General features: G+C 39.5%; 1 protein-coding gene across 2 annotated transcripts in view; it reads left to right on the top strand.

Annotated features, from left to right (window-relative positions):
• Positions 1–15,937, top strand: part of PPP2R3B (protein phosphatase 2 regulatory subunit B''beta) — a 114,232-nt gene extending 98,295 nt beyond the window's left edge. For both annotated transcript variants that reach the window (XM_030571610.1, XM_030571620.1), the window contains 4 exons: positions 1,334–1,509; positions 4,127–4,245; positions 4,350–4,456; positions 14,644–15,937. In XM_030571610.1, coding sequence (XP_030427470.1) covers positions 1,334–1,509; positions 4,127–4,245; positions 4,350–4,456; positions 14,644–14,788 — 547 coding nt within the window. In that variant the 3' untranslated portion in view covers positions 14,789–15,937. The remainder of the gene's footprint in view (positions 1–1,333; positions 1,510–4,126; positions 4,246–4,349; positions 4,457–14,643) is intronic.
• Positions 15,938–21,875: the final 5,938 nt, after the last annotated feature.

The raw sequence follows: 21,875 nt of genomic DNA, 5'->3' as shown, positions 1-21,875 counted from the left end.
AGCAATGTATATTTGAATACTTCAAATTAGTGTTTTTAATCTGTATGTTTCATTTGATTTTCTTTGGCCTCTTTTCAGCTGTTGAGTCTGATTTCATTTAAAGAGGGGTTTTATGTTAGAGGAACGTTTTCAAATATATCAGGCTTAAACAATCTACTTATCCTTCATATAAAATTATTTCTAACTAGATCTGGTAATTTTCAAAGCTCTTACTTTCAAACAAGGGCTTCCCTGAACATGTTCATTCCATTCTGTCATTATAGTGAGGTTATAATGCCAAATGTGTGAGACAGATGTCACTGCACAAGCAAAGTGAATCTGAACTGGTAGGGAGGAAGTTATTAACCCAATACTAATATATAGAAAAAGTAGGGTGTAAAAGGAAGCTCGCTAAGGAAATTTCTTTATGCCAGAATTCTCTTTTCAGTTTTGGTTCTTCATTAATTCCTCCTCAAAGCACTTTTTTTCAATGCCTATGAATATGGTTAACTGAGGCTATGTCTACACTACCTCAATAAGTCGACCTATGCTACACAACTCCAGCTGTGTGAATAATGTAGCTGGAGTCAATGTACCTTAGGTCGAGTTTCCCCGGGGTCGACAGGAGAAAATCTTCTGTTGGCTTAGCTTACTCTTCTTGTCGGGGGTAGAGTACAGGGATCAACTGGAGAACGATCTACAGTCAATTTGGCAGGTCTTTGCTAGACCCATTAAATCGACTGCTGGCAGATCAATCTCCGGGCATTGATCACTGCCATAGTGTAGACCTGCCCTAAGTAGTGCTGCTATTTTATGGGGTTATATTTTATTCCACCTTAATATGGAGAAGGGATAGCCATGCAAATAATGCCATATTGCAGTGCAGAATTTGGTTAATCAAAGACTTCAGTAAGAGCTGCATTATGACAGAGCAGAACTATGAGGTGTTGATGAAATATAAGGTAGTCCTTCAGTGTGAACTCTTGTAGGAAGCCAGAATTTGACTCTTAATGACTTCACTTTCCATTGACTTCACTGGGAATTGTGGCCAAATATCGGAGGTGGAATTAGGTCCTCCTACCTACTTAATTTACAGGTATTTTTAAAATGCACAATATAGCTTATCCTGTATTGTATCTGAGTCAGCACCTCGTGAGAGAAATGTTTATGCAGAAGTCTGCTGTATCATGATAGTCCATTCTTGACTTAATGCAAATCCCTACTAGGTATGCTTAAAGCTATGCAGTGGGATCTGTGAGCTGTCCAATGTCTGTAAAAGTTTTTCTTTTTTAAATGTAGATGTTTGCCAAGACCCATGCATGCAGTAAACAGTTAGTGTTATCACTTATTTCAGCATTGAATACTGGTTTCGCTGTATGGATCTTGATGGGGATGGTGCATTGTCTATGTATGAACTGGAGTACTTTTATGAGGAACAGTGCCAAAAACTGGATAACATGGCCATTGAACCTCTACCTTTTGAAGACTGTCTGTGCCAGATGCTGGATCTTGTAAAGCCACAATGCGATGGTAAGGGGCTTCTTTCCATTCTATAACTATTTTCTGCACTCTCAGATTAATTTGGTCTTGGCCTATGGGGGTGGTCATTGGGCTGTGTTGTGAATCTGCCTTTGTTAGTTGATCAAGCTTAATAAACTCCTAATTAAGCAGAAGTAGCTGTTCACTGATCAGCCTAGACTATCAGTCTGCTTTTATAGTAAGAATCAGATCGTTACTAGTTCAGCAAAAACATTAGTCCAGAAAATACGTTGGTTAATAGTTCTGTAACGGGGTCCTTCCACTGGAACGTGTTTGTGCTTGTGAAATGAAATGTCTGCTGAGTGAATTACTATGCGCATTAAAATCAAGAGGACCTATTTTAAAAATTTTTAGTCTTCTCTTTGTATGAATCCAGATGCTCCTTCTCATAGCTAAGCTGATTGTGCTTAAAAACTGAAATCCTGCATTACTGACTGCGACTCAGGGCTGTCTGTCTCACTTTAATTGACAGGCTCCATACTGCAACTATAGTTTTCTCATTTCACGTGTGCTCCTACGAAGAAACCTAATGTTTGACAGATTAAAAGATAAATGAACTATTAATCAGCTGTGGAATGACTTGGCTTAGACAAGGTCAATCATTTTCAAACATTAGTGCCGAATGTTAGTATCCTAAATGCACATTTAGGCACCTAAAAAGTGGCCTGATCTTCAAAAGAGTTGAGCAGCTCACAGTCGCTTAAAATTCATTAGGGGCTTACTGCATTTTAATACTCCTAAATTTGACCCTTAGCTGATGAAACCTACAGAAGAAACTCAAGTTTAATATAGAAAATGTTATTCCTGATGACACAAACTCTTAAATATTAAGTGAGCATCAGGCTGTAGCAACTGATCCATTCTGCGGTTTTCCATAATCCACGTCATTTTGCTTGTCTTTCCTAAACTCCTTAAGGTACTGAAGTATACAACACAGTAATCTGTATCCCTTATTCTGCTTATTCCTACATCTTCAAGCCACTTTCATCTGCTCCACATGTTGGAAGCTTTGGCTTCTAGCTCAAGATAAGGCTTTGGAGTCCATCAGTCCATTATTTGACAATGCACATGACTCAGGCTGTCCAAAAGTAATGTCTAAATGTCTGTCTGACTACGGTTAGGTTTCCTGTAACCTATTTCAGTAACAACCAGCCTTGTATTGGTTTCCATCAAACAGATTTGCAGAGCAGATACATAAAGTTCCAAACATATAATGTATTCACAAAATATCATTGCATGGACTCGGCATTGTAGCATAAATTTAGACCTGGCCTATCTGTTTTTTATTTTAAAGGTATAGGTATAGGATGAGTAGCTCAGTTCTCTTATCTTTGAGAGCATCTATTAATTTTTCTTGTGGAATTAAATTTCAATAACACTTTCTTATTGATACTTTTTATGGTATTATCTATACGTAGTCATATTTTTTTCCTAAGACATTTAAAGTGATCTTGCTACGTATATGTCATGCACTCAGTTCTTAGACATCCTTGGATTTTAATAGTCTCCTGGAGCGTGAATCTGTTGTACTTGCCTATAATTTTTGTTCACTGAATATAGTAATTATTTTGAAGTCGCACACTCACCACCCACCTTCCCTGCCCAAATTGAGGGCTATTTAAAGGTTACAGAACTTCTCTAATGTGGTTGAAAAGAAACTGACTGAAGCATTAAAATATGCTGAGAGTTGGGGAGTTGCCCAGATATTAGATCCCCGCCAACAAGGACAAGGGAGCTAACCAACACCCGGGCAGGTGTTGAACAACCATCAACAGCCATTGTCCAGCAAGGGAGTTACAATTCAATGACTCACTTGCACTTTGTTGGTATGTGGTGAAGCTGGAGGGCTGAGGAAGGGGTAGTGGGAAAGGAGAGCTGGACTGAAGCCAAACATGTGGTTCACTGGACTGGAGGAGGAAGCAGCAGGTGGAAGGATTGTAGAAGGAGAATAGCAGGGGAAGCTGTTATGGAGAAATAGATGAGGAACCAGGAGAAAATCCTGGGGGCAGATGGACCCCAGCAGAAGCTACACTGACATCCAGGAAGATTTGCCTCATGGGGGTTCAGGGAGCATTGTTAGCCCTCCATGGGAAAGGAACTATGCTTTTGTACATGTGGGGGAAATAAATAAGACAGCAGTGAGAGCACAAAACCAGCTGAGAAGTTGCTCCCAGCTGGTTCTGAAACAGCAGGAGCCCTTCAAACCCATAAGTGTTTAGAGAATGTGTCATCTTAACTAAGGAGTTAACCACTCTAAACATAGGCTTCAATTCTGCATGTGACCCCGCACAGGCAGACACCTGTACTTCAGTGATCAGATGTTGAATTGAAGTTTTAAATCAGTTTTAAGGCAGATTGGGACCTGCTATAATTTCTTTATATAAGACACCCAGAGCATATCAAGTCACTCTCCATCAAAATGGCTACTGAAAATTGTAACTTTAAACTGAAATAGTGCTGATAACCTTAGATTTTTAGTTCTTGAGCAAAATGGGGACTCTTTTCCTTTTAAATTCACAAATTTGCACTTTCAGCGAAGGGATAAATTACAGCTCAATCAGTTTATATTTTTAAATATTTTACTACTTATCTCTTAATCTTTTCCCAGAGAAAATTACTCTCCATGACTTAAAGAAATGTAAGTTAGCAAACGTGTTCTTTGATACCTTTTTCAACATTGAAAAATACCTTGACCATGAGCAGAAGGATCAATTTTCTATGTTGAGGGTAAGAAAACTTTGTCTTGTTAAACATAAACATACAAAATGTAATACCATGCGGTATGCATACATTTAATGCATAAATAAAATGTTAAAATTGATTCTGTTCAGGATGGTGAAAATGAAAGCCAAGAGATTTCTGACTGGGAGAAATATGCTGCTGAAGAGTATGATATCCTGGTAGCTGAGGAGGCAGCTGGTGACCAGTGGAATGATGGGTAAGAACAATATGGGGAATGTTAATACTATGAGTTAGCTAAACTAATTAGAGTTCTGCGTATTAAACACCTTTTGATGTCTATCATGACCCTGCTTTCATACCCCCCACTGTAGGAGTTCCATATCTAGCTATGTGGCCAAGGATCCTTTTTGAGCAGTAGATTAGAGGGTATTGAGGGGGCCCAAGAGGGCATCCTCATGCATCTCAAGGAGTACATTCCAATGACAGAGGTATAAAAGCTAGAACTAGTTAAAGTTTTACAAAATTTTTGTCAGTCTCTTTTTTAAATCAATTTTTAAAAAAGCAGTTTCACAAAATGTATTTAAACATGAAAAAATTTCATTTACAGAAAAATCTGGTTTTCAATAAAATATGTGAATAAAAACCTTCAATAAAAGGGTCCATTTTGGACCCTGTAAGATAGAAACTGCTTTAAACTATTACACAATTTTATTTTTCTTCTCTAGTAAATACCTCACCCATCTAATCATGCCTCAACTACTCCTATCCAACTGCCAGAGCAATCACAAAATCCAACATCTACCGTACTCCATGCAAGTCTTTCAAATCTAGTTTTTAGTAGTCTAAATACTTTTATATAGTAAGTGTTTAGGACTCAGGTTTTGTGTTTGCTGTTGTAGCTTTAGACCACTACTTAAATTTTTGCCTTTTTATTTTTTTAAAGTTGCAGTTGGCCTCAACAAGATGTAAGATCTGTCAGAAGGAATAAAGGGTGTTGATGTTCCTGGGTTTTCCACTCAGATGGGCATGAAAAGTGCCTTTATGCCTGTGAAAAGGGCATTCAGTTAAATGCTCTGGCGCCTGCAAAATCTTCTCTAAAAAGAACCAAAAAGACTGCAAGCCTCTGTTCTAGAGCTTGTTTGCGCAAGAGATTCTAGTAGCTTGAGTCCAAGAGGCCTCTTAGAAAGATGTGTCCAGGCATAAGTAGTGAACTTTTTGCAAATTCCCAGGCTGAAAGACCACTATCATTTAAATGTTACTGATCTCCTGAATGTCTGCTTTTAGGAGTCAATGCAAACCCTTTATATGTAAATACCTATTGGAGAATGGAAGGGAAATATAAATCCCAACACCATGAAGCTAAACTGAAACTGGTTATATTTCTTAGTTTCATACTTGTAAATCTAGCGTCTGTAACACGATGCCACAGCAAAGTAATCAGATGTTCCTTCAGATTCAGCTATTAGTGGTTTTATATTCTTCTGCTGATGCAGGTTGTTTTTTTTTCCTGGTAAAAACAGAACACTGACATTCCTTCTGTAAAATTTTAGGGATTCTGATTTCTCTGACTACTAGCCTTGCCCAGGGCTAGGGTAAGGAAATGTTAAGGTAAGGATGCTTGTTTTGAGAAGGTCCAGAGGTTCCTACTGGTGCAGGGCTGCATGTTTCTAAATATCACATCCTTGCATAAGATCCAGAGTTGAGTTTGTTTAATGTTCTTAATTTCTAACTTCTCTCCTCCTAAGCATCAACATCCCCAGTTGACAGGGTAACTAGAGTATGGTTTAACAGATGTTTCCCTATGAAGTTTGCTAAATATTTCTATAAGCATAATTTACCAGTGTTTCTAGAGTCTTGCTTCTCAGTGTTTTCTTGCTATATAACTTGCACCACTCATTGCCTTAAGATTAATTTTCTGACCCTTTAATCATTGAGGTGGGTGTTTTAAAGTTACAGTAGATTCTGCTGATTAGCAACCAGCCTCAGTTGCCAGCAAAAAGTTGCTATTGGGCAGTGAAGGGCAAGTTTTTGAGACTACAGCCAGGGAAGGAAGCGCTAGGATGTGCCTTCCCTGGCTGCAAACCTGCCTGTGGAGAAGGGGACTGCTGCCTGGATGCAGGGGTTTTCTGTAGGTAGCAGAGGTGGTAGGGGCCCACAGATGCACAGTACCTCTCCATTTGCTTTCTGGGGGTTAGGGCTTAGCACATCGCACATCTCAGCACTGCATTCCCTGTGTGCAGCCCTGCTGGGGCGCAGTCTGGAAGGTGCAGGGAGAGTTACCACAGCCTCCCTTCCTAGCGTGTGCCCCAAGTTTGTGCATTGCAGCCCCAAAAGGAAGCACTGGAACAGGTTGAGTACCAGCATAGCCCAAAACTTCTTCCCTGGTTGCAGCCTTGCAAAGCTGCCTGCAGTTGGGGCCTTTCTTCCAAAAATCATTCTCAATAAGCAGCATGCCATTGCCAAAAGCTGAATCCCATTAGCATTGAAATCACTGGGATGTTGCTTTTAACCTGAAGTTGTTCATATCCAGGTTGCTATTAAGCAGAATCTACTGTACTGGTGTCCTAATTTATTTTAATCTTTCAAGTTGAGGCAGTGCATTTCTGTTGTCTGACTGGAGCCAGGGTGGATAAAATACTCTTTTTGTATTTTAAAAAAAAATAGATACTGGATTTCTTTATTTAAATTTAATACAGGTTTATTTTTTTAATCTGTTTAAAATTACATTAGAAATTGATAATGTGTTAAGGCCTAAACCTGTTAAAAATAACTATTAAAATCATTTAAATTAAATACAAAAAGTAGTATTAAGCAGTACGCACTTGCTGCCAAGTTTTTAAAAGAAAGTCAAACCACTGAACTAGTTGAAATCACTAGCTGAGCCCCTGGAACCAGAGTTTAAAGTGCTAAACCAGTTTTTGCTGAGCAGAGAAACCAGCAAGCGTGCAGAGAATTTCTTATATTTCAAATTTATTCAGCTTGTTCAGATCAGTGACTAGCATATTCAGAGTTAAGAAGCCAGTTGGGAGTTTGGAAAACAAGAGAGCTTTTTTTCCTCTTCCAATCTATAAATACAAATTTGGTACGAAAGTATGAGATCTTCTAGTTCTAAAATCCAGGGTGACTGGAAACAATCAGTTCAATTCAATAACTACTGCTTCCTTTGTCTAACAGCTCACGTTTTGATACTTTTTTCTTGTGTCCAGCACATTTAAGGTAGTTGTAGGTTGTTTTTTTTTAATGCTGTTTTTTGCATTTTGAATTTTCACCCAAATAGAGCTTGACACAATTCACAAATTAACTTTTTTTAATCTAGTAAAAAAAAAAGTAAACTATAATTTCTTAAATAAATGTGTGTACATGTAGCATGTACTACTGGTTAGCAAAAAGAAGCACCAAATGTAATGTAAAGACTATATTTAGTTGCAAATCAGTTTTCTAATGGTTACCAACCAAAGAGAATGTCTTTCCTTAGGAAAATAACTAATATATAAATGCAAAACACAATTAAAATTGATGACTTAAATCTAGGTTTTGCTTCCTGATTTAAATCATGATTTAAATCACATGGTCTAGATTTCCCTCAGCATCTGAATGCCAGATGCTGGGACTGGATGACAGGGGATGGATCACTTGATGATTGCCCTGTTCTGTTCATTCCCCATGAAGCAGCTGCCTTTGGCCTCTGTTAGAAGATGGGATACTGGGTTAGATGGACCATTGGTCTGATCTGGTATGGCCATTTTTGTGTTGATTTAAATAGATCCCCCCTGATTGAAACTACCAATATTTATAACTTACTAATCTTGCTTTATTGGACTTCCAGGCCTAGAGCCTACCTTATCAATGTAGAGACCGCTAGCTTGGAAGTACCAAATGATTATATCTCTAATACATCAAAACTAGGACAGCTACTAAAATCTATGTGTACAGTAATAGGTTGAAGTTGGCAAGTGAGTTTCAAGAAGACTCAAAACAAACAAATACTAGTGTTCAGGAGTAGGACAAGACAAGTTGTTCTGTAGACAGTTTAAAGTTGGCTCACAGTTTAAATGCAGTTAAAAACAGATTTTATAAAACAAACCAGTAAAAATGTTTTTACAATTTTATTATTCCAAAGAAACAGTTAAATCAGGGGTAGGCAACCTATGGCACGTGTGCCAAAGGCAGCACGCAAGCTGATTTTCAGTGGCACTCATATTAGAACCTTATTTTACATACAACAATAGGAGTTATATATTATAGACTTATAGAAAGAGACCTTCTAAAAACGTTAACATGCATTACTGGCACGTGAAACCTTAAATTTGAGTGAATAAATGAAGACTCAGCACACCGCTTCTGAAAGGTTGCCAACCCGAGTTAAATAATAATCTGAAAATGAAGCAGACTTCATTTGACTTTTTGTTGAGGCCAAGAGAGAATGCAAAATTATAAATAGTGACGAGTAAACTGATTTTAAAATAAAGATCTTTTTTTTACAATAGATGACTGAATTGGCATATGGCTTTGTTACTGCATATATAAAGAAACTGATTAGCCTCCTGGTCTCTTGTTTTGTTTTGTAAGTGGTAGTGTTGGCCTTTCTTGATGTATGCAACTATCTGAAAATCCAAATTTGTTTTTAAATTCAGCAAAGTTTGTTCCAATTAATCCTTTGGGAATATCAATAGTGATACTCCCATCTTGTCTGTTAGAACAGCTAACTTAAGCAAAGCTCAGCTCCTGACATCATGGGATTCAGTACAGTCATATCTAGAAACAGGGCATTCCAGTACAGATTTTAACCTTTCTTTTTTAGATTGAGAATTCCTATTAATTTGAACGGTGTTTGGAAAGTCAGAGGAAAAAATAAAGGACCTAGACAAAAGTATTTTACCTATAAAATGTTAAATAAATCTGTCTGAAGCTTCTGATACAGTGGGTGTGTGGGCTAGGCTCTTTAGTAATCAAGAAGTAACCAAAGTACTGCATAAATGTATGTGCAACTTAAGGAGTGTTTAAATACCCTTTTGAGTACATGGGTGTCTTTAAACCAGGAATAACAGAGTGGTAGTGCAGGAAGAAAATCTTATTTACTCTCTTCCAAAGTGCAGGTATCTTCTGGCATGGAATAGAAATTGGTTAACTTCACCATATAGGACGGTATCTATGGGCTGCCACCCTTTATGACTGAAAAAAGGTGTTGCCACCTCTTTCCTTACTGCACAGTGTGTGCACAGTGGCGTAAATGCAAACAGTACATTCTGGATGTTTGCTTTTTTCGAAGAATCTATTTCAGTCTCCAAAAAAAGGAATTAATGGTGTAGAAGACTGTAAATTATAGTGTCTGTTAGGAACCCCATAATTATGGCTGAAGAGTCACTTTTATTATAAACTCTTGTTTTCAGGCATGTATAACATCAGTGAAAAATTTAACCTTTAGACTGAAGTTTCTCATGCTTGTTCTCAGCCCAGTGATTAATATTTTGGGGAAATTTTGAGAGATTGTTTGGCTGCTTTTTAGGATTATCTGAATATGAAAAAATGTCTAGTATCAAAGACACTTTTCAGATGTATTATATTGTGCCCTAGAACTCAAACAGCTTCTTAATTTAAAATGTCCATCAACTGAATCTTAAATGGGGACAAATATATTCTGATGTATGAACATTTATTCTGATTACAAAGAATGAATCAAAGTACTAAACATTTGAATACTTTGCTTACACAGAGTGAACATTCCATTGATTTAACACACCAAGCTGTGGAGCTCTTCTTACATGCTTATAAATATCCAGGACTTTGCCACATTGATTTTATTGATCAAGGTTAAGGTGTAAAAAGGCTCAATCTTAACTAGGTATCCTTATTTCTGAATTCACTGTCCCTGTTCACCTAATCTTAGAAGGCACCTGAAACTTTACAGGTAGGGACTCATGGTAGAGCCTGACAGACATGGTGGACCCATTCAGATATTATCTTAGCAGTGAATTCAGTCTCTAATTCTCTCACCTCTACATTAAATTGACATAGCTGGGACCCTGTAACCATAGTTGCATCTAGCTGCCCCCATTCCAAAATTTCTGGTATCTGGGATGCACAAAACAATTTGGATGTGAGATCTTGTGATCATGTCTGTGCGTTTTTTTGGCAACATATTGAAAAACTAATGCAGTTGTGTTTTAATTGTGCCATCTCTTACTTTTTTATAGTGGCAGTGACTAAAATCAGCATTTCTATATTGCTAGCTTTCAGCGCTATAACACAGCTGTTCTGCCTCTCCAAACAAAATGTTGAAGGGCCACACTTAAAGCACTGGCATCAGCATATTGCACTGATCCTTTACAGTGTGTGGGTGTGGGCAGTGATTGTCACTGAGACAGGGGAAAATGTACTAGTGATGAGAACCATAGAAAAGCCTATAAATAAACAAAATTCTATTCCAGGGGTAGGCAACCTATGGCACACGTGCCGAAGGCGGCACGCAACCTGATTTTCAGTGGCACTCACACTGCCCGGGTCCTGGCCACCGGTCTTGGGGGCTCTGCATTTTAATTTAATTTTAAAGAAGCTTCTTAAACATTTAAAAAACCTTATTGACTTTACATACAACAATAATTTAGTTATATATTATTGACTTACAGAAAGAGATCTTCTAAAAACATTAAAATGTATTACTGGCATGTGAAACCTTAAATTAGAGTGAATAACTGAAGACCTGGCACACCACGTCTGAAAGGTTGCTGACCTCTGTTCTGTTCTCTTCTAAAAATTCAAGAAAAAATTCTGATCTCACCTCTGCTTAACACACTCTATTATAAATGACTGCAGTCATAATCAATTTTCCAGCTCTTATGACTTCTCACAAGTCCATCTCTAACTTGTAGCCCAGTTCACTTCCTACGAGACTTCTGCTTCTGTCTTCCCTAGCCAGCTTCCATGCTGTCACCTACTTGTGTGCCCAGGCTGCTGGGCTCCTAGTACAAACAATGGTAACAGCATTCAAGTTAGGATTTTTCTGTGGCCAGATTCTCTTGTTGGTGTACCGTACTGTGACAGCCTGACCTACTGGAAATTCACTCCAGGGATGACAGGTGGAGCCATGGCCTATCCAGTAGGGGAGGGCATCTTTAATTACCTTCATGCTGTGGGCTCCCAGTGGAGTTCTACCTTGTATTTGAGAATCAAAATGGCAGATTTCGGTCTTTCTCTAGATTCTACTTTTTGTTCCACTGAAAACAAAAGTGTTTTATGTTTGTCCCAATTAGGAAGTTGTATCTCCCACATGGCTGATTCTGACTAGCCTGGTGTTCAAAGGGAAGGAGAAGGGTAACCAAGCTCTCTGTACTTTCTGATCAACAAAGTATATGGTAGAAAGGAATTGCGGGAAGTGGGGGCGGCTATCTTTTCAGCTCTTCTTTTTCACATTGGCATTTCCAAACTCTGGCTAGCAGACAAATACATTTTGTGAGCAAGAACTTTGAGAAGGGCTGCTTCTTTGGAGGGACTGAGCTCTGCTGACCAGACAGTCCCCCGTGCAATGAATTGCTGTGTCATAGTATCTTTCCCCAGTCTGAACCTTAGAGTCCAAAAGTTGGGGTACTAGCATGAATTCCTCTAAGCTTAATTAGCTGCTTAGATCTGATAAGCTGCCACCAATCAGGAATTCCAGTGCCTGATACACTCTGCTTCCTCCAAAACCTTCCCTGGGGACCCCAAGACCCAAACTCCTTGAGTCTTACAACACAGGGGAATAAACCATTTCCCTCCCCTTCTCCCTTCCAGGTGTTCCCTCGCTGGGCTCCTGGAGAGAGAGAGAGAGATTCAAGCTCCGTGAATCTATAAAACAAAGGGATTCCACTCTTCTCCCTCCATGTTAAGTACAGACTCAATTCCCTTGAGCCTCAACAAGCGGAAAAAATCAGACAGGTCTTAAAAGCAAAACTTTTATTAAAAGAATAAAGAAAATCACTGTAAATTCAAGATGGAATATTACAGGGTCTGTCAGCTTCTAGAAACTGGAGAAAAAGCCTCCTCCAGCCGAAATACAATTTAAAATACTTCCAGTCAAATACACATTAGACCTCTACCAGCCAGATACACATTTGCAAATAAAGAAAACCAATTAAAAAAGACTAAACCGCCTTTCTACTTGCACTTACTACTTGAATAGAAAATTAGAGCCTGTAGTATGTCCAGTCACACTCAGATCCCAGAGAGAACAAAGCAAAACCCAAAAAACACAAACAAAGGCTTCCCTCCACTGAGATTTGAAAGTATCTTGTCTCCTGATTGGTCCCCCTGGTCAGGTGTTTGGTTCCGTTTGTTAACCCTTTACAGGTAAGAGACATTAACCCTTAACTATCTGTTTATGACATGCTGGCACAAAGTTGTGCTTGTAAAACTTGTGAAAATCTGGGCCAGTACTCCTATTCAGTGTGTCTGTGTGACAGGTACTGTTCAGTAGTAAGTCAAATAGCAAGTGTGGATTTCAGCCCCATCCTGGAATAGGCTGCAAAGAAGTTAATAGTAACAGTACCATTAAAGCTTTCTGTCTGGACTGTGTAATTGCACAGTCCTTCAAATACCCAACTAAAGTTGTTCAGTGATTTAAAATGAGTATTTTTACACACAGATCTAGTCTCTGTTCTGTAACCAGATGGACATAATGTGAAAGGGTGTTAGTCAGTGAATTCTGTCGTCTTGGCACCATTTGCTGTGAGTCAGTTAATTTAAGTGAGAATCAGTGGATCTGAGAAATTACACTTACGTTTTTAAGGCTTTTACACACTTGTAAGGGAAAACTGACTGGTGTGTTCCATTTTTAATTTGTTTAAAGTAGAAGCCTTACCCTCTCCTACTCCAGCACAGGCACATGTACATAGTTGTGTGGCTAAATCCCATCTAGCCCTTGAAATATCTCTGCTAACATTTATAATTATTAGAGTTGTGTGGAGAACAGAAATTCTGTTTCATGGAGGATTTTGAAATGTTCTTTCATTCCAATTAAGAAACCTAGAATTTCTAAACTTTGTGAAAGAAAATTCTGAAATAAAATTAATTTGGGGTTGATTGAAATGTTTCATTTCAATTTTGACATTATAATGCGATACAAAATTTAAAATTCAAAGTCCTATTGAAAGGAAACATTGAAATGTTTTGTCCCAAAAATGTCAAAATGGGAGATTTTGGCAATGTGAAAACCTTTTTTTGTTTTCTCTTCTGTATGACACTTTAATGAAATCAACACAATTTCACAGTATTTAATTTTAGATGAAGCTGAATTCTCTGAGGGAAAATGATTACACCTAACTTTTTCTAACTAGCTCTAATATTAATGTCATTTTACTTTAGGGTTGCCAAGTGGATTCGTGGTATATTAACAGTCTAGGCTGAGGGTAATCTTTGATCTCTGTCAGTTGCTAGAAGAATGATCTTGTGATTTGTCACATAATGCCACTTTAGAGTCTGATCCAAAGCCCATTGAAAGCAGTGGAAAGATTTGTTGTTCCTTGTTGAGGAGGCAGTAGACAGAGAAACTGTTCTCAGTAAGTGCTCAGAAGTGCTACTTTCTGTAGAAAGACAGCATCTGTACAGAATGGCGGCCCTCAGTGGTAGTTTGGATAACAAATGTGAACCTAAGATACCCCGGCTCAGAAAATGACTGAGGCATGATAAATGAGGTATTTTAAACTGGTCATGAGATGCACTGCTTTCTGGGTGCTAGAAACTGGGGGTCATTCAGAAAACCTTCTTAAAATTCTCTCAATTTTGGAGTGGGATGCCCAGTTAAAGCAACAATGCGGAAATTGATCTTGCTGGATACTGCCAAAATCAGTGGAAGTCATTCTTTTGATCTGGATACATTTTAGCATTTATCAAGTAGCCATTTGTCATTTAATGAAAAAAGTTGGCTTTTGTTTTCTAGCATTTGCTTTGTTTGATTTACCACCCGCTTTCTACCACTGGGTTACTGTGGCTTCCTCCTCATTAGACCCACTTTTAATAACATAGTAGCTTCACTATCCTTCATATTTTGATACGTTTCCAAATCTAATTTCTACCTTTCTGAAGAAGGGAGTTTGTTTCTTGTCCAGTACATGTATGTGGTGCATTTGGCAGTCTCCAGCTCACCTACAAGTACTCCACTTGCACACTAAGAATTTGAGTCCTTTTAATTGATTCAATTCCTACTATGGCTGGTGTAATTTTTATGAACAGGGGTATAAAATCACATAACATTTGAGCTAGAGAGTAAATTAACCAGTACAACTGGTATGGTAACTTCCTCGAGTGTTGCTATATTCAAACTAAGTTTACCTACACTTACGTGCTGCTTAAATTTTGTCAGAAGTAAATCTCTTAAGGCAGGTGCATCATTAGTACACTAATGTCTACGCACTTCCCTGTGATTCTGGGCCCCTCTTTAATTTGTCTTTTTATTCCTTGTCTGTTTTCTAGTTATGAGGCAGAGCTGAATCCTGTAGACCATCAGAAGGCCAATGTCCTAAAATTTCAGATGGAGAAAAGACCTTTCTTTGAAATGCCATCCCATCTGGCTGATGTAGATTTGGATGACTATGATTATGAAGAGGACTTTGAGTAATTCTGATCAACACTTGCAGAAGGAAAAGGACAGTCTGCAGCAGGTCTGCTACAAATCTATAAAAATTCAGTGGATTTGTCTTGAGAGAAAGTAAACTTAGTTCTTTGTGCTACAAAATAATCATTAGGTTATCATTTAAAGAAAATGAAGTGCATTTGTATGGAATGACAACTTTTTTGTATTTATTCAGTAGTTTATAGTTTGTAAAATAGATTAAAATATTTATTTATAGATGTTGCATAATTCCTTAATGGAATAGTAACCATATTTAAGTTCTCTAAAGTATTCTATTGGTTTTAAGAGACGACTATATAATTCTCTCTATAGTTGATACATAGTGCACTGACCACCTTCATCCTGTATCTGTGAACCGAAGTCCCTGTGCTAGGATGGGAAACAAGGAGAATGCCTGTGCTCTCGTGGCAAAAATCTAGTAACCGTATCATTGGTAAAGAGAATGAGAGTAGCTGTGAGTGAATGATTTGGCTCAGTATTTTTGAGTTGTTTCATTGGACAAGCCAAATATATTAGTGCACAACGTAAAATACTTAATGCCTGAAACAAGCTTCTCCTCTTTCCTTTCCACTCCCTCATTTTATTTGCTCCAACTTTCGTTGCCCTTTTAAACTTCAAGTCCTTTTATTGATGTCCATTCTCAAATACTGAAGTCTGTGTTCATACTTGACGCCGAAATGGGTATTTTACTCCATGTAGAAGGAACCAATTTTTTTAATCCTTGTATAAAAGTTACTTGATCTGTGATGTGCACTAATCTGTGGGCATTCAATGTTTTTGTTTGTTCCTCCTTTTCAATGGTTAGCTATTGACACATTCCATAAATATTCAAACAAATAGTGTCACAGCAGCTTGAAATTGTCTCCTCACCTGCCTACCTATGGCAAGAGATTGCTTACTAGACAAGTTGACATTTGTTACTCAATGAAATCATAAGGTTGTAGTGCCTTGAAATGTATAAATGTAAGTGAGAATTTAGGTATGGAACGTTTTCAGCAATACTTTACTGCTAAACAGATTTTCATGTAAAATGTACAAAAAGATGTAAGTTATTTTTGTTTGCGGTGTAAATCTGTTTAAAATGTTTAAAGGATCATGTTTGTATTTTCAAATAAAGATTTTCATACATGTAAACTACTTGTACTCACCTGTTACAGACAGCAAATGTCTTACTATTTTAATTTCACGATGCCTTTTAAAAAATACTACAGGCTATCCATGTGTGTACACGCTTCTTTGAATGGTAAGCTTGGATCAGTTTGGCATACTTATTCAGAACTAAAATCTGAAAAAATCCGTAAGAGTTTTCCACTACTTGAGGAAGGCAATATGTTTCTAACCTGCAGGAAGGTTGCTGTACAAAACAAGCAGGACATTGTGTGATGATCTAAGACACTTGGTAGCCCAAGTTATATCTCAATGTCACATAATGAAAGAATACCCTTTTTGTAACATGAGCACTAGTGTTGAATTCCAGTACCAGCGTGTAATAAGAGAAAAGGCAAGCAGCATTCTAATCACTTAATCAGGATTATAAATAGAACCCAGTCTACAAGCTTTTGCATTTTGTCTAGTGGAAGTTCACATAAATCTAACTTCTGCGGTCTTGTAACACATTGTAGTCAACAACTAAGTCAGACCCTGAAGCCAAATTTCTCAGCAGACTTCATTTCAAGCTTCGTCATGGCTCCCTGAATACCACGGAGGATGATTTGCATTGCGGTGAGTAAGCTGACTTCACAGTGCATGCTCAGATACAACTTTGAAACCCTAACCCTCAACCTGGCTCCCTTATATAGAAGCCAACTTGTAAAAGCATTTGTAAACATAGGCATGCTTCTAATGGCCTAGTTCTCCTCATGAGCTGCTATGCCTGCACTTAAAGTGCAGCTCTAGTCTGAGAAGTGGCAAAGTATAGTAGTATGAGGTTCCGGTGTTAGACCTCATAGCATTTTTGTAAATGGTCACTTTTACATAGAGAATCTGTCATTCTGGTTGTCTTTCACTGCCTGTAATCAAGGTTCTTTGAGTTATTGGCTGTGTGCATACCTAATGTGGAGAATCCATAGGGATGTACACTCTTGATTGGAGATTCTTTTTCATCAGCAGTGTTCACTGATCCATGCCTGCATGCTATACAGCCTCAGACAGAATGTATCTGGGGTATGGCAGATATGCTGCTGCTCCAGTTCCTTCTTAACCACTTGCAGCTTAGCTGTCAGACACTACATCAGGGATCGGCAACCTTTGGCATGCAGCCCATCAGGGAAAGCTGCTGGCCGCCCGGGACGGTTTGTTTACCTGCAGTGTCTGCAAGTTTGACCAATCGCAGCTCCCACTGGCTGTGGTTTGCCGTTCCAGGCCAAGGGGGGCTGCAGGAAGAGGTGGCCTGGTGACTAATTCTATAGAGGACTCATCAAGTGGAACAGTGAGTACCCCAGGACCCTTTGCTCCAGGAAGATGCTTCAGTAGAACAGGAGCTAAAGGCAGAGGAAGAGGAACCCCTTTCTAATGAATTCTCTCTTAGTATGCAGTTGATTTTAGTCTTTCAAGAACTAAGGAAGAGTGGTTAAGACTTTACAGATCCTCCTAGAGAAGACACAGGAACCCCACCATTCATTAGTGGATACTGTGCATATCTTATCAAGACAAGAGAGCAAATAGCAGAGTCCCGGAATCCGTATTTGGACCAATGCTATTCAAAATTATTCATGAATGATCTGGAAAAAGGGGTAAACAGTGAGATGGCAAAGTTGTGGATGATAACTATCTTGAGTGATTTTGTAAGTCCAAACCGAACTGTGAAGAGTTGCAAAGGAATCACAATACATGGTGATTGAGAAAAAAGTGGGGAAAAAGGCAGATGAAATTCAATGTTGATCAATGCAAAGTAACGCTCACTGGAAAACATAACCCCAACTATACATACACAATGATGGGGTATAAAATAGTGTTACCACTCAAGAAAGATCTTGCAGTCATTGTGGATAGTTCTCTGGAAACATCTGCTCACTCTCCAGTGGCAGTCAAAAAAGCAAACAGAATGCTAGGAAAGGGATAGAAAATGAGAGAGAAAACTATCATGACATTATATAGATCCATGGTATGCCCACACCTTTAATACCATGTGCAGTTCTGATCCCATGAGATCAAAAAAATATTACAAATGGAAAAGGTACAGGAAAGGGCAAAAAATTGATATGGCACAGCTTCCACGTGTGGAGAGATTAGAGACTGGGACTATTCATCTTGAAAAAGACACAACCAAGGTAGGATATGATAGAGATCTATAAAATCATGAATGGATGGAGAAAGTAAATAAAGCAGTGTTTACTCCTTCACCTAACTCAAGCCCCAGAGGTCACCCAATGAAATTAATAGGCAGAAGGTTTAAGACAAACAAAAGGTACTTCTTCACACAACACCCAAACTGTGGAACTTGTTGAAGGCCAAAAGTATAACTGGGTTCAAAAAAGTTATATAAATTAATGGAGGACAGGTCCATCAATGGCTATTACCCAAGATGGTCAGGGATATGATCCCATGCTCTGGGTGTCCTAGGCTTTAACTGCCAGATGCTGGGACTAGATGACAAGGAATGGATCACTTGATTGCCATGTTCTGTTCATTCTTTGAAGCATCTGGTATTAGCCACTGTTGGAAGACAGGATACTGGGCTAGATGGACCATTGGTCGCACTCAATATGGCCATTCTTATGTGCTTATGACTTAAGAGCACAAGGCAAGTGGACTTGCCAGTAGCTGTCACTTCACAGCAAACTCCTTGAGGTCAGGGCAGTTTGGTACACATGTTCATTTCCTACCCAAGATCAAGGACCACTCAATAAGGGGTATGATGGACAGCAAGGAGAAGCAAGAGCCCAATCTTTATGTGCAGAGGTAAAAAAAACTTGGGAATTACGGCATAACCCACCAAATCAGCATCTCAGCAATGTACATACCAGGTCTCCAGAACACCTGAGCAGATTTTTCAGTGAGGATCATGAGTGGAGCTAAGCAATCCTACCTTTCAGGAGCTCTTTCACCTGGAGCTCCCCAAAAGATACATCTCTTTACGATGCTACTCAACATGAAATGCTGATGTTTTCTTGGAGGTAAAGTCTCAGGCATAACTTTTTTTTTTTTTTTAAAGAGATACCTTCCCCAAAACTGGTCTCGAGCTCTACTAATATTTATCTTCTAACACTGTTGCTATGCTGGGTCCTGAACAAACTGGAACAGGAGAAAGCAGTAACTATCCTCATAGCATCTACCTGACTAAGGCAGGTATGGTTCCCAGATATCATTTCTGCAATGTGCAGATCATCAGACTAGATCGTGATGGTCCCTTCTGACCTTAAAGTCTATGATTTGCCTGTCTCTGAATCCATGTCTTTGCCTTCCTTTGGTGGTAGACCTGCTGACCCAAGAATCAGGCACCTTAGCCCACCTATCTTTCCTCCTCATCCTTCAAAGCCATGGCTCTCAGGTGTAGAACAGGAATTGTTCTATTGTTACAAGAAAAACTTACCTGCAGAAGAGGAATCATTTCCAGAAATCAATCTCCTTCTGAGTCTCACCTTTCTTATTTTCTTGATCAGCTATTGAACTTAAAACCTGCATTTGTCATTAAACATAAAATCCACCTTGCTGCCATTACAGCCTTTCATCTACCAGTTGAAGAGATTTTTTCAGTTTTTCTGCATCACACCACTGTAAGATTAACCAAGGGCTTATCCAACCATTTTCCTCAGAGAAGGGAGCCCACTCCACCATGTAAGCTTAACTTAGTTCTCGATGCCTTGAGGAAATCTCTCCTTGAACCCATGGGTTATTGTTCTCTGTGACACTTAGCATTCAAAACCCCATTTCTTGTAGCCATCACTTCAGCCAGGAACATGAGACTTGGGAGCAGTTATGGCTGATCCATCATACACATTATTCTACCATGACAAAGTGATTCTACATCTCCATTCTTCCTTCCTACTGTCACAGGGTATAGTCCTCATTGACAGACTGGTGCCTCCTCGTGGTCATGCTGGGGATTAGCTCGAGGCCAATGCCCACATCCACAGTCTGCACACCATCACTTAGTCTCTGCTCTCACCTATGGCTCTTCTCTCAGCTCCTAAAACTGCAGCATCCACTTCTCGACTCAGCCATCCAGGTAGGTCGCCAGCTGTGTTCCCCCTTCCGGGGGAATCTGTCCAACAGTCTAACCACTTCCCCAGTGGCAAGTTGGGGGGGCCTAGGACTGCCCACTACTCCATGCCCCAACTCAGGGACCCTCTAAATCGCTGCCTCCTGCTGCTCCTCTGTAACCTTGGTCAATGCTGCTCTATTTCCCTGGGCAGTTCCCCATGGCCCCAGGACCTTCTTTGCCCTTATCTCAGGGCACTCAGCTGCAAGAACCAGCCACTGCACTGTCCAAAGTGCTTACAGTTCTCTCAGCCCTCCAGGCGTCCCTAGCCTCAGTTTGCCAGAAGCTGGGGATGAGTGACAGGATGGATCACTTGATGATTACCTGTTCTGTTCATTCCCTCTGGGGCATCTGGCATTGGCCATCTGGGCTAGATGGACCTTTGGTCTGACCCATTCTTACATTCTTTTGTCGCAGTCCTTACTCCCTGGACTCCCAGCAGGAACAGACCCTGCTCTGCCCTATGGTTTATGTAGGCCTGCTGGGCCCCGATTGGCTCTTCCTCACAACCCCTCTCCTATTGGCTGCTTCCCACACAGCATCTACAGTGCTCTATTAACTCCTTCTCTGCCCGTGTGGGGCAGACAGCCTATCACTCCTACCTAAAGTCTCATCTAACTTCCACATCAACGAAAACATTGAATTACCAGGTCTTTACCCCAAACCCATACGTGAAGGAAATAAGCCAGTCTCCATACTGTGGATGTGCCTTCTATCTTGACAGAGCTAAACCCTTTAGATCCTCCCCTAGAGTCTGTCTCCTTTGCAGGAAGAATGAAGGGAGCTTTGATTTCCACAGATTTTCTATCAGGATGCATCTTAACGTGTTAAAAAGCTTCTGATAGCCCATCCCAAGAGGGTATAATCCACCTTTCTAGCCCTACTTAAGAACATAGCTTTGCAAATGTCTGCAATTGGTATCACCTCATCATCTGCACATCTTTTCCTAGCATTATGCTATGCTTCATGAGCAGATACAGCCTCTCATGCAGATGTTCTCCAAATTCTGCTGAATGTCTCAACATCCACCTCCCTAACTGGGGTGCTCCATTACCCGCCTTCCTTTCCCCTCTGCTTCTGAGTCCTCCTCTGTCTGGACTGCATGGTTGAGAAGGAAATGGAGTGACAGTGGGTCCCTCCTTCCAATATACTGTCTGGCATGGACATGTGGATGCTACTAACTAAAAATCTCCAAGAAGGCACAGCCACAGTGAACATCCATACGGACAACGTATTTTGAACTCCAACTACTGGATGGGTAAGTAACCTCTCCTCGTATAGGCCAAATCCTACTTTTAATTATAGTTGTATACTCAGTTCCCATTCTCTTCAATGAGTCTATACAGATGTAACTGAAGGTAAAATTTGGTCTTACTGTTGGAACTTATTTCTAATAATATATGAACCAGAATAAAAGTCAGCATACTGTCCTATAGCTACGGAAACTTTGCAGGGTTACAATGAACAGAAGGGATATGATACTGAGTCCACACAATGCAAATCTTTTCAGTAAAGAAGATGCTTTTTAGTTTGCCAATTAATGTGTCTGGACATGTCTTGTGCAGGGTGGGCCTCGCAATGATGCTATTTCTAGCTATAGTGAATTATCTAGTTCATCAGCTAGATACTTGTGGTGAGGTCATGTTTCTTACTGAACTGAACCTGATCCACCAGCTCAGAATGGAAGACTGCCCCAGCACAAAAGGATGTTATGTAAATACTTGCTTCATAGTACTCACCTGTGTGTTTTCCTTAGGAAGGTAAATCTGTCTTGGGCTGATATTTTCATGTTTGTGAAAGCAAGTCCAGCATGGACTATGCAATCAGTGAGGTGACTATACCAAAATGCCTGCCAGATGTAATCAGGTGTAT

The sequence above is a fragment of the Gopherus evgoodei genome, chromosome 1 (assembly GCF_007399415.2).
Source record: "Gopherus evgoodei ecotype Sinaloan lineage chromosome 1, rGopEvg1_v1.p, whole genome shotgun sequence".
NCBI lineage: Eukaryota > Metazoa > Chordata > Testudines > Testudinidae > Gopherus > Gopherus evgoodei.
Note: the sequence above shows the minus strand (reverse complement) of the source record. Positions and strands in the feature narration are given on the sequence as shown.